Here is a 17,087-nt window from a genome sequence, read left to right as displayed (position 1 = left end):
TTTTTGAACTGATAGTTAACATATATATCTACAATATTAAACAGCTGTCTCTTTTGACTTTCATAAACACTTCATGGCTTACTTATGCATGTTATATAAAATAGGAAGAACTGAGGAGGAGACAGTAAATATCAGTCACCTGTTTTGTAAATATGCATTCCCTGTGTTTCTTATTGGCTCTCCATGAAGTTGTACAAATCACAACTTCAAAATAACTGTAAACTGTATCAAAGAACCATTACATTACATTTATTCATTTTTGCAAACATATCTTACGTTTTAGAAATATAGGTAAATTTCATTAAATCTTTAGGATGTTTCATGGTGTCTATTAAGGAAACAACCAATTGGTTATATGAAGGGACCAAAAATGATATGGGAAAGTAGCCCAAGGAAGCAGATTGGAAAATGATGTGTTTAAACCAAATAAATAAAAGCAGAAGGTCTTAGACAAATGTGGCCTAATTGATAGGGCATAATTTTAATTTGCAAAGCTCACAGATGTATGTTTTCTGTTATTTTTCGACCATTAGTGGTTGATGATTGGATGCAGGGAGACATTGCTGTCTTTGATTGTAAGAGAAATACAGAAAAAGAAAGCATTTTATAAAGAATATGCACCTTGGAGGTAGAAGGCCTGAGATCTAGTCAGAAATATGCTACTGAGTATGTGGGCAACTGAGAATACTATTATATAACTATATGAAGTTAAGTGATTCCTTGTATCTGGATATTTTAAATTTTATGAATCTGAAGACATGCTTCATAGAATGTAAGTTTACTCATAACTTAGTGAAATAAACTTTGTAATGCACCAATTATAATTTATGTTTTCACTGCATTTGTACATCAGTTAATTATTTTTCCTTCATAGAAAAAAAATGCTGTAATATTAAGAAGAAACTAATATTACTAAAGATTACCAAAAGTTAGACCAGGTAGATAGCACAGTGGATAAAGTGCTTAATGCTTAAGCACGGGCATAAAATGTCTCACGGGTGTCATGGCAGAAGCCTGTAAGCCCAGCATTGGGGAAGCAGAGGCAGGAGGATCCCTAAGGTTTACCGACTAGCTAGTCTATCTAAATCATTGAACTCTAGGTTCATCAAGAGACTGTCACCAAGAACAAAAGTGGAGAATGTTAGGGGAAGACAACAAAGTTTACCTCCGGCTTCCACATTCATGCATGTACACATGCATGCACATCTGTACACACAGAGTAACTACACACATATTCACAAGAAAAGCAGAGGGGGGGGAGGGAGAGAGAGAGTATGAATCACTATAATTGAAAGAAATTATGAAACTCAGTCATGGAAATGGTGTGAATGGCAAGATATGTAAAGTGAGAGCTTACCATGTCAGCAAATGTCTTCGACAAATGTTACTTACATCTTATGTGGTCTACACAACTACTCTGGGCGTAGATTCACTAAATAATCTTCCTCTATTAACTGAAGTGTAAAATTACCTTTAAAATGCTTTCTTAAGTGCTTAACTAATATCTAAGCTCATGTCAGCAATAAATTTGATGGTGATTTCAAAACTCACCTCTAATGTTAAGAAATACTAAATGATTTATAAAGAAAACTATTCCAATTGCACTTATTTGTGATCCATATTTGAAAGCATGTGTAAAAATTTTTACTACACAGTTATATTTACAATATATGTGAAATATTTTTATTTAAGTGTAAATTATTGTAGCTTTCTTTGGTCTTATTATTTTCTTGATAATAAAGTACTATGTTTTGTTTACTTGATTATAGACGAAAGGTTCTCAAACAATGACACCCTCTGGCACCCAGAAAAAAGTGAAGAGAACGCTTCCCAATCCCCCTCCAGAGGAGGCTGCTGCAGGAGTTCAGTCAGCCTACAGCCCAGTGGGCACTGTGTCCAGGAGAAGGGTCTGTAGATCAAACACAATGGCTCGAGCCAAAATTCTTCAGGACATAGACAGGGAGCTTGATCTGGTAGAAAGGGAATCTGCGAAGCTTAGAAAAAAGCAAGCAGAACTGGATGAAGAAGAAAAGGAGATAGATGCCAAGCTGCGGTACCTGGAGATGGGAATCAACCGGAGGAAAGAGGCACTGTTGAAAGAGAGAGAGAAGAGGGAACGCGCCTATCTGCAGGGGGTAGCCGAGGACCGTGACTACATGTCCGACAGTGAAGTCAGCGGTACCAGGCCCACTCGAATAGAAACTCAGCATGGCATCGAGCGACCCAGAACTGCCCCCCAAACGGAATTCAGCCAGTTTATACCACCACAGACCCAAACAGAATCTCAGCTGGTTCCTCCCACAAGTCCTTACACCAAATACCAGTACTCTTCGCCAGCCCTTCCCACCCAGGCACCCACCCCGTACACCCAGCAGTCCCATTTCCAACAGCAAACATTGTACCATCAGCAAGTCTCACCCTATCAGACCCAACCAACCTTCCAAGCCGTGGCCACTATGTCCTTCACACCCCAAGCGCAGCCCACACCAGCCCCACAAGCGTCTTACCAGTTGCCGTCGCAGATGATGGTCATCCAGCAGAAGCCTCGGCAGACCACCTTGTACCTGGAGCCCAAGATAACCTCTAACTACGAGGTGATTCGCAACCAGCCTCTGATGATAGCACCGGTTTCCAGCGACACCACGTATGCCATGTCCCACCTGGGTAGTAAGTACAACACTCTGGACCTGCGGATAGGCTTGGAGGAGAGAAGCAGCATGGCCAGCAGCCCCATCTCCAGCATCTCGGCTGACTCCTTCTATGCGGACATGGAGCACCATGGGCCCCGGAACTACGTCCTCATTGATGACATCGCGGACATAGCCAAAGGAACGGCCACGCTGAGCAGCGCCTTTGGGCTCCACGACAAGGACCTGTCTAAGGCAGACCGATTGCTCAGGTCCACCGAGACACGGAGGTCCCAAGAGGTGGCCGATTTCCTAGCGCCCCTGCAGACTTCCTCCAGACTGCACAATTATGTGAAAGCCGCCGAGGAAGAGCCCATGGAGGACCCTTACGAGTTAAAGCTCCTGAAACACCAGATCAAACAGGAGTTCCGTCGAGGGACAGAGAGCCTGGACCACCTGGCTGGGCTCTCCCACTATTACCACGCAGATACGGGCTACAGACACTTCCCCAAGTCCGAGAAGTATAGCATCAGTAGACTCACTCTTGAAAAACAAGCCGCCAAACAGTTACCAGCAGCCATACTCTACCAAAAGCAGACCAAGCATAAGAAAGCCCTAATCGACCCCAAAGTATCCAAGTTTTCACCTATTCAGGAAAGCAGAGACCTTGAACCTGATTACTCGAGCTATATGACTTCCAGTACGTCATCTGTTGTTGGTATTTCTTCCAGGGCAAGGCTTCTTCAAGATGATATTACGTTTGGACTCAGAAAAAATATTACGGATCAACAGAAGTTCCTGGGCTCGTCGCTGGGCTCTAGCCTGGGCACGCTGGGCAGCAGCATCCGCTCGGCTCTGCAGGACGAAGCAGACAAGCCCTACAGCAGCAGCAGTGGCAGCCGCTCCAGGCCCTCCTCCAGGCCTGCCTCGGTCTACGGGCTCGATTTGTCCTTGAAGAGGGAGTCTTCCAGCTCATCATTAAGATTGAAAGCTCAAGAAGCAGAAGCCCTTGACGTCTCCTTCGGCCATGCCACATCCTCTTCCAGAGCTAAGCCGACCAGTCTGCCCATTAGCCAGAGTAGAGGAAGGATACCCATCGTGGCTCAGAATTCTGAAGAAGAAAGTCCACTGAGTCCCGTTGGCCAGCCAATGGGGATGGCTAGGGCTGCAGCTGGGCCGCTGCCACCTATCTCTGCAGACACGAGGGATCAGTTCGGATCAAGCCACTCACTGCCTGAAGTTCAACAACACATGAGAGAAGAATCCCGGACTCGGGGCTATGACAGGGACATAGCCTTCATCATGGATGACTTCCAACATGCCATGTCAGACAGTGAAGGTAAATGGGGCCTCACACTACCCTGTTGCCCTCAAAACTCAAACTCCTGTTTCTCTGCATGGTTAGTTTTCCTTCTCCAAAGATGTATTCTGTCTTTCATGGTGCATTTTTTGTTTGCATGCTTACTTCAATTTTCTTTCTTGTACATGGAAATTTTACCTTTATGTACAGAGTTTGTGGCATGATTTTGTTTGGTTTTGAGTTTGTTCTTTTCTTCTGTCACTTGATTGTTAGCTTGATTTGTTTTGTGTCTGCTATTCTTAAATAATTATCAAATAGTAGTATCAACAAAATATGGCCATCCTTTGAAATGCATAGTTGAAACAAATTTTTCCCATTGTATAGTGTTTTTCATTTGTTTAAGTGTATTTTTAAATGTTGGGTCAATTTTATTTTGTGAAATAATTAAGCATTAGAGCCGTAAGTATTTTTATGAAAGTCTTTATAATAGAAATAAATGTTGAAAATATCAGAGGACCTTCTCTTTGTGAGAAATTTTGAATCATTTGACTGTCCATGGCATTGCTTTTGTAACATCACCTATTTTTTCAAGTTTCTCATATTGAACCAATCAATACTCACAAACTAAAAACTAGCTTAAAATGGAATACTTTTTTTTTTTTTTTTTGCTTAATCCTAGAGAACTGTAAATATGTTGGAAAATCATCTAGTGCAAATCTAATGAGAGAAGAGTGTTACAGAAATGTGAACAGCTTTGTTCATACCACCAGGATTTGTAGATCCTCTTCGTTCATTTCTTTCTCTCTTTTTTCTTTCTTCATTCATGTTTTTATTCCTTCCTTTCTGTTCCTCTCCCTCCCCCCTTTTCTCTCTCTCTCTCTCTCTCTCTCTCTCTCTCTCTCGGAATATGGTCTCATTCTGTAGCCCAAGTTGTCATCAATTTTTACTTATCTTTGTGCTTCAGCTTCCAGAGTGCTGGGATTATGGATGTGAACTACCATGTGTGTTGTTTTTAAATTCCTTACATACTTTGCATTTGAATGTATAACTGGCTCAAATAAAACATTTCTATAAAAGACATTATTACTTCATTCCTTTGGATTCCGTGGAATGAAACTAATATGAATATAAATTCAGTGAATACTCATAAGGAAATATGGTTTCATGAGGAGTGTTTTCTATTTCCATTGCTTATCTCAGATGTAACTTTACAAATACAAATCCAGAGTTTTTACTGAACTACAGCAGCCACTGGTTCTGGAGTAAGAAGAATTATCACCTTCGCTGATGAAATTTTAGTATACTAGCTAGTGTTATCTTTTTATGATTTATTTTGTTTTCTTCTCTCTAGGCTGATGGGTTGACCACTTTTATTGATAGTTTGTTATTTAAGTAAAAATACTCCATTTGTGTCCATTTTTATTTAGCCACTTGTTTGAATCAACCTACATAGCTTAACAGGATTTGTGATAGTATGTGGAAACAGTCTTTAATATTTCTTTACTGTGTTTTCTAATACACGTTTTTAAATGTTTATTTATTTATTTATTTGAGAAGAAGAAAGAAGTAGAGAGAGAGAATGGGCACGCCAGGACCTCCAGCCACTGTAAATGAATTCCAGATGAATGTATCCCCTTGTACATCTGGCTTACTTGGGTCCTGGAAAGTTGAACAGGGATCCTCTGGCTTTGCAGGCAAATGCCTTAACCGCTAAACCATCTCTTCAGCCCCTACTACACATTTGTTATATGTAGAAAATTATGAAAGAGTAAGAATCCTTTCAATACCAACATTTGTAAAAGGAAGAGAAAAGTCTGCCATATATATGGTATAAGTAAACAATTAAGAACTGTGTACACATATATGAACATATATTTGGAAAATTTTTGACATATCTGCTTATTCCTCAGGAATATTTTTTTAAATTTTTCTTTGATATATAAATGTGGAATTGAGTATTTTTCATCTCTGTCTTTGAATGCTGAGTGCTCATTGTCATCAAAGACTGAAAACTGACTTTGCTGAAGTAGGTGATATGACATCATGCAGAATCCTAAAATAGCTACAGAGGATGCCAAAGAAGAAAATAATTGAAATGAAATTTAGTTAATAAAATGTATTTTAAAAAATAGGCAAAATTATCCACAAACATTATCAATGTGAAATTAGATAAAAGTCAACTATAATGAATTCAACTACATTCATAATATTATATGTATGAATCAGAAATTATCTTTAAAATATGTGCATAGTAAAATACTAATTTTTGTTATTTTAATAAACACAAACATATAGCTTTTTCTAATGAGCAACACTTGTTTGCAATCATGGATTTGCTGGATATTTAAGGAAAAACTTAAAATCTATTTTCCCAATATCATTATTTGCTGTATTTATGACTCAAATGTTAGGAGCTTTTAAACAAAGTTTAGAAAATGCCATACTGTGGACTAGAGAAATGGCCCATGTGTAAGAAAACTTCCCATTTCAGAATGAAAGCCTAATGGGCCCTGCAACTTCCTAGGTTCAATGAATCAGCACTCACATAAACAGCTGGGCATGGCCATGCATATTTGTAACCGAAGTCCTGTTGTGAGCTAAGATCTGAGATTCCTTGGGCTCTTGGAAACACCAAGAACCACACACTCAGCAAGAGACTTAATCTGAAAGAAGCATGTGGTTGACTGATGGAGGGGGCATTTGTCATTCTCCTCCAGCCTCTATATGCATCTACATGTGTGCATATCACATACATACTCACAGAAAGAGAGAGATACACACACAAAAAAAGGAAACATAATAATAAACCTGTAACAGAATGTTACAAAGATAATGTTTAAATAATTCAAATGCAACAGCTTGTTTAGTATCAAATTAGATGCTTTCAAAGTTGTCTGTGATTCCTTTGAATTCAATTATACTTGATGTTATACACTATTAGGTGTTTTCAGTTGAATGCTATATGACTTGTTTTATTATGTCATTTTCCCCAAAATACATCTGATTCCATGTCTCCACAAAAGTATGTCAACTATCTGTATTTATCTGCCTAAGTCTTTTCCTACCGAACTCACTATCTTATTGACCTGTATGTGATAGTGAACAAATTAAACTTATGGTGAAAATGTTCCTGTAAATTATTCTAGGCACCAAAATTAACCTTTTGAATTATACAATAGTGAATCCAAGAAGTCATTGCCAACATTTTACAAAGAGGGTATTAATCTCCAGAAAAATATTTGGCCATTGTTGTAGACATCTCCATGATGCTGAGATGAACATTCCAACAAGACACAGTTCACAGAAGGAAGTATTTTATTTCAAGCTTACAAATCTAGGGGAAAGTTCCATCAATGATGGGAGGAGCTGGCTCCCATTCATAAATTTACAAGGAGAGAAAAAGCACCACCAGCCAAAAAGCATCCCCCAAAAGCAGCAAACACAAACCTGCAGCAAGTAGCACCTCCAGAGCTCAAACCTCTGCATATTTTGGGCTGGAATATGTAGGATTCAACCTAAACACATCTTTGTGCTGGACCCCAGGATCTGCTCCCCGTGACATCTCCTCCAGCCAGGTAGCTAGAGACCCAAGTTACAAGCTTAATAAAGTATCTGTGTCTATGGGGGACATACACTCAAACTACCATGATCATGTTAGAAATGCTGTTTTAAAAAATGTTTTTTGACAACTTCTATACATAACATACAAGGTAAAGTATACTGATCATACTGATCATAATGCCCTCCCACCACCTTGGTCTCTCTTCTTGAATCCTCCCTCCACTGAACCCCTTCATTTTTCTTCAATTATTCCTTCTATTTTGATATCAGAATTTTTTTTACCTTCATATTATGCAGGTCTTCCTTTTTCTCATTTTTGTTTTTTGAAGTAGGGTCTTGCTCTGGCCCAGGCCAGCATGGAATGCACTATGTAGTCTCTTGGAGGCCTTGGCCATCATAGCAATCTTCCTACTTCCACATCCTGAGTGCTGGGATTAAAGGTGTACACCACCATTTCCCGACAAGGCTTGTTTATGTGGCATTAGTCACCATGAGGTCATGAACGTAATGGCTACTTAGTGTCTGGAAGACAACATTTCTAAGAACTCCTGTCCTTTTGACTCTTACCTTCTTTACACCACCTCTTTTTCAATGGTCCCTGAGTGTATGTTAGAGATAGCTATCAGTGTTCCACACTCCACTGTCACTCGTTAGGACTTTGATGAATTTTTATTACAGTAATCACCAATCTGAAGAGAAATATTTCTCTAAACCAACATGACAGTAGCATTAATATGTAAGCATAAACAAAAATATTTAGAGAGTCATTTGGTGGGGATGCTATTTTTTCATTAAGTATATACTTGGGGTAGGTGGGAGATTGCTCAGTGAATAAGACCATTTGCTATGCAAACATGAAGACCCCAGTATGTTTCCCAGCACTCATTTAGAAAGCCAAGCCTGGCTGTACATAACTAACTGTAACCCCAGTTTTCAGGGGGTCAGAGATAGGAATATCATAGGACTTGCTGATCACCCATTCTAACTGAAAACTAGAGAGCTCCAGGATCAGTGAGAGACTGCGACTCAAGAGAATAAGGTGGAAAAGTGATAATAGTGGACAACGGACATCTTCCTCAGGATTCTGCACATGGCACACACATTTTTACAAACATCATTCATACATCACATACACATACTACATACCACACAAATACACCAAAAAATATGCTTCTTAAAAACTGTGGCTCCACCATAATAGATCAACAATCATTGTTGCAGCTAGCCCTATGTAAATCTGGCACGTAATGAGAAAGATGGAATGCAACACAAAAGTAGACTCATTCTTCCCTGATTTTATATTCATAAAAGAGGATTGTGGGTATATTGTTCATTCCATTATATGTTGGGCTATTGTTAGAAATAGGAAATCTAAGTAGGTAATTAGAATTGAATATAATTTTAATCAGGTTCTGTTTATCTTATTTGTATTTCATAGCCAAGAAAAACACACATGATTTAAGAGTGTTTTAAATACAAATAGAAAACTTAAATATTCAAATCAAATCAGACATTATTTAGGACAATCACTTATTGAAAATTAATTGTTCTTTTCCTTTTTGAGAAATATGCAATGATGACTTATATGACATGCAAAAAATATACTGTCCCTAGTGAGTTTGAGAATAATCTAGTGAAAGTCCTCAGCTTAATGACTAAACAATGAATTTGTTTTAGTTCTACTAACAAACATCTTTTATGCCAAATTTTTAAAAATTTATTCATTTGCCATCAAATGAACACTGCAGTATAACATAATAATTATTGAACATATTATTTCAAAAAGTATAAATTATTTATTTTAGAGACAAATTATTTTATTTAAAAACTGTTGCTATCCTTATTATGATACTTATCATCTTTCTCTATTTAAAGACTAATTACTCAATTTTGTAAATGATTCTTTAACATTATGCCATGTGTAAGACATTGTTGTTATTGCTGAGGGAGGAGAAAACAACACATGAGCGTTCTCTTCAAGCAGCTTGTAGTCTAATAGGAAGATCAGCTATGTACATATGAAGCCAGATATAAACTACTAGATTTCCTCAACAAAGATTGATGGAATCATAGCATCTCATTTCTTATTCTGTATTTACTGAGGACAGACTCACTGGTTAGGAATCAGTACTATATAATGTCACAGGTGCATACACTAGATTGCCCAACAAAGAAATAATGAGAATACCCTAAGGGAAGAATTTGGGGAGGAAATTTTGGATGAGAAAGTAGTCAGAGATAGACAAAAGGTAATACTGTAATGACTTAGGAGCACTGAATCTGTGGCTTTATAGAATCTATGGTAACAGGAAACAGATTGAGAGTACCATTTCTCAGGATGAGCCATGGAGAAGGATTAGTCCAGCTGCCAATAATGAAGCACCAATGTATTTCCAAAGGGTCCCCATTTGAAAGATAACAAAAGTTTAAAAGGTAACCATTAATAGTAATTTCAGTTTTATATTTCAATTATAAAGGGATATTTAACCCCTACATAGTACCATTAAGAGTTTATAAAACATTGTGAAATTTCTAAGTAAGTAACTTCTTAAAAAAAATAATAGTTTTCTAGGTATGGTGGCACACACCTTTAATCCCAGCATTCTGAAGGAGGACCACCATAAGTTTGAAGCCAGCCTTATACAACATAGTAAATTCCAGGTCAGCCTGGGCTAAAGAAAGAACTTTCTTCAAGAAAAGGAAAGAAAAATAGTAGTCTTATTTGTATGAAAAATTCTCATCACTAGATTTTTTAAGAAAAATATTTTATTTTATTTTATTTACTTGAGAGAAAGGAGAGCAGATAGAGGAAGAATGGGCACACCAGGACCTCCAGTCACTACAAATGAACTCCAGACACATGCCCCATTGTGTACATCTGGCTTATGTGGGTACTGGGTAATCAAACCTGGGTCCTTTGACTTCACAGGAAAGTGCCTTACCCACTAAGCCCCAGATCTTATATATATATATACAGCCCCAGATTTTATATATATATAAAACCTCACAACTTATGCAAAATATTAGCCACAAATGTTGAGGTTCACATCACTTGTAACTTATAGAGCTCAAATGTCACAATCTCATTTTCATTTTCAGAGTTGTTAACACTGTCTACATTTACTATCCTGAGTGGATAGATTTTCTATTTTGGTTAGCCACTATAGGAATTGTAGCAATCAGACACAATCAAAACTTCTAGTTGAGAAAAGTTGGTAGGGCAACAGGATGGAGGCATTCTCAAGGGGTCACAGGGAATAAGCAAATAGTAAAAATACGTTGTCATACATCAGAAAGAAGAGTCACTTTCATTACTCCCATGCTTATGTTGATGAAGGAACACAAAACCCTCTGTACAGACTGCTTCCTCAATACTCAAAGACACTAAGCGTCATCACATCCAGTTTTCTTTGCCTCCCTACTCAACCACCAGTGGGTGCATGGGGAAAAGTTGGGTAAATGTGATTAAATGGTTGTTAGGCTCCCAATTCTCCCCCATGGTCTGTTACACTCCCTCATTTGTTTCCTGTTTCAGATCCTTTGTTGGGATGCTCAGTGGATATTTGTGATTTTGTGTCATTCTTAAAAGAGCCTGGGTTATCAATAGCTTTGTAACAGCAGAAACTAAAAGCAGACATCTAGGTACCCATGCTGGAATGCTAAAGAGCTTGTCTGTGAGACACTGGAGTCTTTCTTCAACTCTTCACATTTAAAGCTATTAGTTACGGTACATCAGAAGATGATTTATTAAGAGAAAACCAATCTTTTTTTTTTTTTTTTCCAGTTACCTTCTAGGGACAAAACATCTGACCAGCTTATTGGAAGAATTTTTTTTTTTTTCAGGATTACAATTTTGAGAGGAAGTTCCATTGTGGCAGAGCAACCAGCCAGCTCACACCTTCATTCATCAGTAACAGGGAGGGAACAGGAAGAATGAGCATGCTAGTGAACATTCCTGTAGGGCTGGGCTGCTAAGCCTTTGTGACATGCTTCCTCTTGCCAGCCTCCACCAGTTGGGACTGATGATGAGGTTCAGTCACAAACTCTGAGGTTGTGCAGGACATTTCACATTGAAACCACTATATTCTTCTAGTACACATAGCACCCCTTCCAAAATTGGCCAGTTTCCATAAGCCTCCAACCTTACATCTCCCTGCCTCAGCAGAAAACCTTGCTCTTGCTACCAGGAGGGCAGGAAAAAAAAGCTGGCAAGAATGGATGATGGAAACTTCCAGCCCTCTCTCCTGCAGACCTGATTGTTAATTAGTTAGTTAGTTAGTTAGTTCTTAACTTTTTCTTGGGAGAGAAAAGCTGTTCCTCACTTCTCCAAAATTTGAATTCTCGTCCTTTTTCATTTTCGGATCTGTACTTCCACTCATCAGTATTCTGTTTGAAAATTAAATTTGCAACTTCTCTTTTCTTGATGGATCTCTCTCTTTCTCTCATGTGCATACACACAGACACACCACAATGAGCACAGAGACATACATATGTTGGTTGTACAACTCAACATACCTGCTCATCTTCATCCTTGATCTTTGCTTCACTGCAAAACTTCTTGAAAGAAACATCTTCCTATACTTATTCCACTTCTATAGGCTTGACTGTCCAGCCTCCTCTCCTATCATGCAAAAAACTTTTCCTACTAGATTAGTTTTAGGCATGAGACTGAGACTACATCATTTCCCTCTTACCTTGGATTAAGCTGTGTTCTCTGCCCCTCCAGTGTGCAGATGGCCATTGTTGGAAACTCAGCCCCTATAATGTAAGCCGAGCCAATAAATCCTCTTAAATACATACATACATACATACATACATACATACATACATACATGTTTTTCCTCTAGAATACCCAGATCTGTTTTAATATTAACCTATCAAATGCCCATGGCATGTATGTTCCCAGCAGTGACACATAGGGTACTCTTAAAAATAAATATCTTTATTTATTTGCAAATGTCACAGAAATATCACATTTTGAAAAATGTTGACTCAGTGTTATAGCTAACGAGGACATATTGCTACTGGATTTATATAATAGTGGAAAATTGACAAAAAATTCCATAATCAAGATATATAGTTTTTTTTTTGTTTGTTTTTGTTGTTGTCATTTATTTATTTGAGAGAGACAGACAGAAAGAGAAGGAGGTAGAAAGATAGAGAATGGGCATGCCAGGGCCTCGAGCCCCTGCAAACAAACTCCAGATGCATGCACCCTCTTGTGCATCTGGCTAACGTGGGTCCTGTGGAATTGAGCCTCAAACCGGGGTCCTTAGGCTTTACAGGCAAGTGCTTAACTGCTAAGCCATCTCTCCAGCCCATATAGTTGTTTTCTTTTTAATCTTAGTGGTATGTTATAGATTGTAGGAAGAGAGTAGTATATGAAAACTAATGGAATTATGTTAAACAGTATAACATTTTCATTCATTTATTTATCCCCTCATCTAACTTTTATTTCATATCAGGATGTTCAGATGTTGTTGTGTGTGATTGTGTACTCTTTTATTGTGCTCTGAGATGTTGCACCATTTTTCTGAGTATTTACTGTATATTTTACAATAATGAGGAAAATTATATTTCTTGTCCCTTTGTGTATTATGTTTAAAATGCATGTATATTAACATCAAGTCTAGTGCATGTTAATACTGTAGAACACCTGCTTCCCTCTATCATCTGTATTAGTTGCAGTTGCAATGTATGATGTTTCCTTGGTCTCCAAAGCCTACCATTTGCGTCGTGAGGAAACGGATTGGTTTGATAAACCAAGGGAGTCTCGTTTAGACAATGGACATGGTCTGGACCGAAAACTACCAGAAAGATTGGTTCACCCTAGACCACTCAGTCATCACCAAGAACAAGTAAGTGCTGCATTTACTACTTCTTTTATTTATTAGCAACAACAGAAGTAATTTCTAATGTAGAATGATGGTCTATTTTCTTAAATATTTTTCAGGCATGTTTACAGATTCTTTTGTGTGTGTGTGACTTAGTTAAAAGAAAGTACCTCACTTTCATAAGCTCTGATTAACCTTGGGTCAATCCAGCCCATTTAAATTATTCATTCTTACAATATCTAATATTCAATTTGTGTACCACTTCTATTACTGAAATATAAGGAGAACATATGAGCTCCTAAAGAGCTTACAAGAATATCAGACAACATAGCCGGGCGTGGTGGCACATGCCTTTAATCCCAGCACTTGGAAGGCAGTGGTAGGTGTGTCTCCAGGAGTTCGAGGGCACCCTGAGACTACATAGTGAATTCCAGGCCAGCCTTGGCTAGAGTGAGACCCTACCTTGAGGCCCTCCCCCCAAAAAGAATATTGGACAACATAGAATAGATTTGTATGATTTTTCAATACTTTCCAATAACTTTATGTTCAAAGGCTAAGAAATACCAAATAATTAGGATGACCAAGCCAAGCTAGCAATGAGAAAAAGCTTCACAGGAAGGATAAAGAAGAAACTGATATTTAGAGTATCTCTATATAGAAACATCAGTTATTTTGCAGTCACTCTTTAGTCTTTATGGACATGACAAATGGTGTAGCTATTATTAATATATTTTATGAACAAAGAAACTTATGCTTATATGTAAATTTTACTGTAGATAGATATGATATCAAAGTTTATGATCTTACACATTTAGAACAAGTGAAATGATGTTTGTGTTAAAGTTAAATGATATCTAGGAAATTAGCAGTTGAAAATTTGAAGGTGGTCCCACAGATAAGTAGCCTTAAATAAACTGTCCTAACATGTCAAATACTTGAAAGCAAAGCACTCATTATGGTCATTCAAATAGAAATACCCATGGAAGAGGTAGTTTACATAGTTCCCTTTTATTGACTTCTAAACCATCCTTTTTATTGATTTTTTTCATACAAGTGGCTATCATATTTTCAATAGATAAGGTAATCCACATGAACTTTGTGAAATTTAATTCACTGTAATTTAATCAGTAGTTTTATCATACATGACTATATGTTTACTTTTATTATTTTTAATTTATCAGATGGTGTTTGAATCACAATTTTCCTAGATTAACTTGCTATTCTTAATGTTTTATTTAGAGGTATTTTTCAATTCTCATAAAGATCTAGCTAGAAACATAGACAAGTAATAAATACATTTGAACATATTCTAAAGTCATAAATTTATTTCAATTTAATCTTCAATTTCTAAAAATAAGCTTCTTTAAATAATTCCTGAAATAAGCAAAATAAATAATTTCTTATTTCATAAAATAAATGTGCTGTAAGAGTCTTTCTGTAATGTTATACTTATCACAATTTATCCATCTCATTCGTACTTCTAAAATTTTGTATTTCCTACCTGTGTCAACAGAAACACAAATATATTAGCCAAATAAAAATAAAATCTACCAAATAAACTGTAGGTCTGAACACATAACATTTGTCACCCAATACTTCATACTACAGAGTTCTACAAAGAACATACCAACCTGATATTTGTTATTTTAGAATGCATTTAGGTAGTTTTTGTCTAAATAAATTTCTGAAATGTTCTTATCCATTTAGATGGAGGAAATATTGATATTCTAAATGAAATTTTTGTTCCTGCTTTTATGATACTAACATATATGAGGAGGGGTTTTGGTCTATGGTGGTTATAGTAGTTAATATTTTAAATATGCACACACAGAATTAGGTAGTATGAAAATTAAACAGAAAAGTTTGTTGGGAATCATTTCATAACTTTCTTTGCTGTTTCATGAAGTAGAAAACATAATGATCCCTACTACATGAATGTAATAAACTAATGTGCATTTTCTTTCTGATAACAATCTTACATTTTAAAAACTACATCTTGTGTTTGATATCCATCAGACTATAAAACAATATGTCCAGAGCTCTGCATCCTTTATGGATCATAACTTCTCTACCAAGCAAGTAACAAGTATGCTGATTACCATGCAATAATTTCTTTGCTTTTGTAGATATTTTTTCTTAAGTAGATACCACATAGGAGACAACATATGCCCTAACTATGTAAAATTCCAGAATTTAATTCTATTTTTGCATTGCTATTACTCCACCTTAGCTCATGTTAACTGTATTTTGGCCCACAGAATAAAATCAAACACCATTTATATTCTAGTTTCTTCCTTGCATCTCTAATAATAAAATTTATATTGACCTATTGGTACCAATAAAGTCAGATGCTTTTATTTGAAAACACATACTTAAAACAAGAAGTTATGCTCATAAAGTGATATAGCAGCAGAAGAGATAAAAACACAAATATTAATTTTATCTCATATAAAAATATTGTACAGAAAACTTTTCAGGGATAGTGGATTCTTTCTGAAAGAATTTTATCAGAATCACAATGAAATTAAGTATAAAATAACCAAATCAACAAATACACATTTATTTAATTTGAAGTATATATTTATTTTAAAAATATTTTATTTATATTTATTTATTTGAGAGAGAGAAAGATGGAGAGAAAGAGATTATAGGCATGCCAGAGTCTCTAGCCACTGCAATCGAACTCCAGACATACACACCACTTTGTGCATCTGGCTTATGTGGGTCCTGAAGAATCAAACCAAGGTCCTTTGGCTTTGCAAGCAAGCACCGTAATAGCTAAGCCATCTCTCCAGCCCTCAAGTATATATTTATCTTTAATCTTAGAATTATTCATTACTAGTCTATGATTTTTTGTGTAGTGAACAGATCTACACTCAACCATTTAACCCACAAGTAGGGCTACGCCCAGTAGATTGTAACTATACAAGATGGCATATATTAACTGTTACAAAATGCCTCCACTCTCTGCAGAAAGCCCACATTCTTCCTAGTCCCTGTGCAACTACCACATTGAGGCACATTAATTTACTCCAAGGAAAACATAGTTTGTTTTATGCTGGTATCTGAATACTGCATCATCTTCCTAGGCACAAGACACAAGAGATTCTCTTGACTAATCATACCCATTCGCATGTCCTTTCTTGCAACAAGACTTCTTCATAATACCACCACCATCTTGTCACAAATATGAGGAAAGTCCATTATCTTTACTATTTTAGTTCCTCATGCTTAAGTCTCACTTAAAAATACATGCAGCAGCTCTCTGTCCCATCCACTGTGGCATGTAGACTGTCTGTGCCCAGTGCAGTGCTGGGAAACAGGGCATTCTCACCTGCACCTGCATCTGCATGAGTTATGCATGAACAAATGAATGAATAAAAATGCTGTTAACATAAATTTCATTATTATCAAAAATGAAGCCTCAATTTATGAAAATAATTCATTTTGAAATATTTATGGGAAAGGAAAAAGAACAATCCATTTTCTGGGCTGCACATAGATCATACCGCTTTTAATGGAGAATCATTGACAACAGGGACTGTCTCCTTGAGCACTATGAAACATCCATTCTACACCCTGGGCATGCTTCTAGTATCTTTGGGGAAAGCAATAGCTACCATGTAATGCCATCTTTGAAGGGCTCTCTCAAAATTTGCTTGTGATAGATAAAAGCAAGGATCCATTTTGTTATTTGATGGAAACATGAACCTGTACTTTCTCTGGACTTAGACCGAGTTGATCTTAATTAGCAAATCCAGTTTC

General features: G+C 36.9%; 1 protein-coding gene across 1 annotated transcript in view; it reads left to right on the top strand.

The window, feature by feature from the left end:
• Pclo (piccolo presynaptic cytomatrix protein) overlaps positions 1–17,087 on the top strand; it is a 425,322-nt gene that overhangs the window by 276,787 nt on the left and 131,448 nt on the right. The window contains exons 7-8 of the mRNA XM_045160196.1: positions 1,770–3,966; positions 13,210–13,346. Coding sequence (XP_045016131.1) covers positions 1,770–3,966; positions 13,210–13,346 — 2,334 coding nt within the window. The remainder of the gene's footprint in view (positions 1–1,769; positions 3,967–13,209; positions 13,347–17,087) is intronic.

The sequence above is a fragment of the Jaculus jaculus genome, chromosome 10, assembly GCF_020740685.1.
Source record: "Jaculus jaculus isolate mJacJac1 chromosome 10, mJacJac1.mat.Y.cur, whole genome shotgun sequence".
In the NCBI taxonomy this organism is placed as follows: domain Eukaryota; kingdom Metazoa; phylum Chordata; class Mammalia; order Rodentia; family Dipodidae; genus Jaculus; species Jaculus jaculus.
Note: the sequence above shows the minus strand (reverse complement) of the source record. Positions and strands in the feature narration are given on the sequence as shown.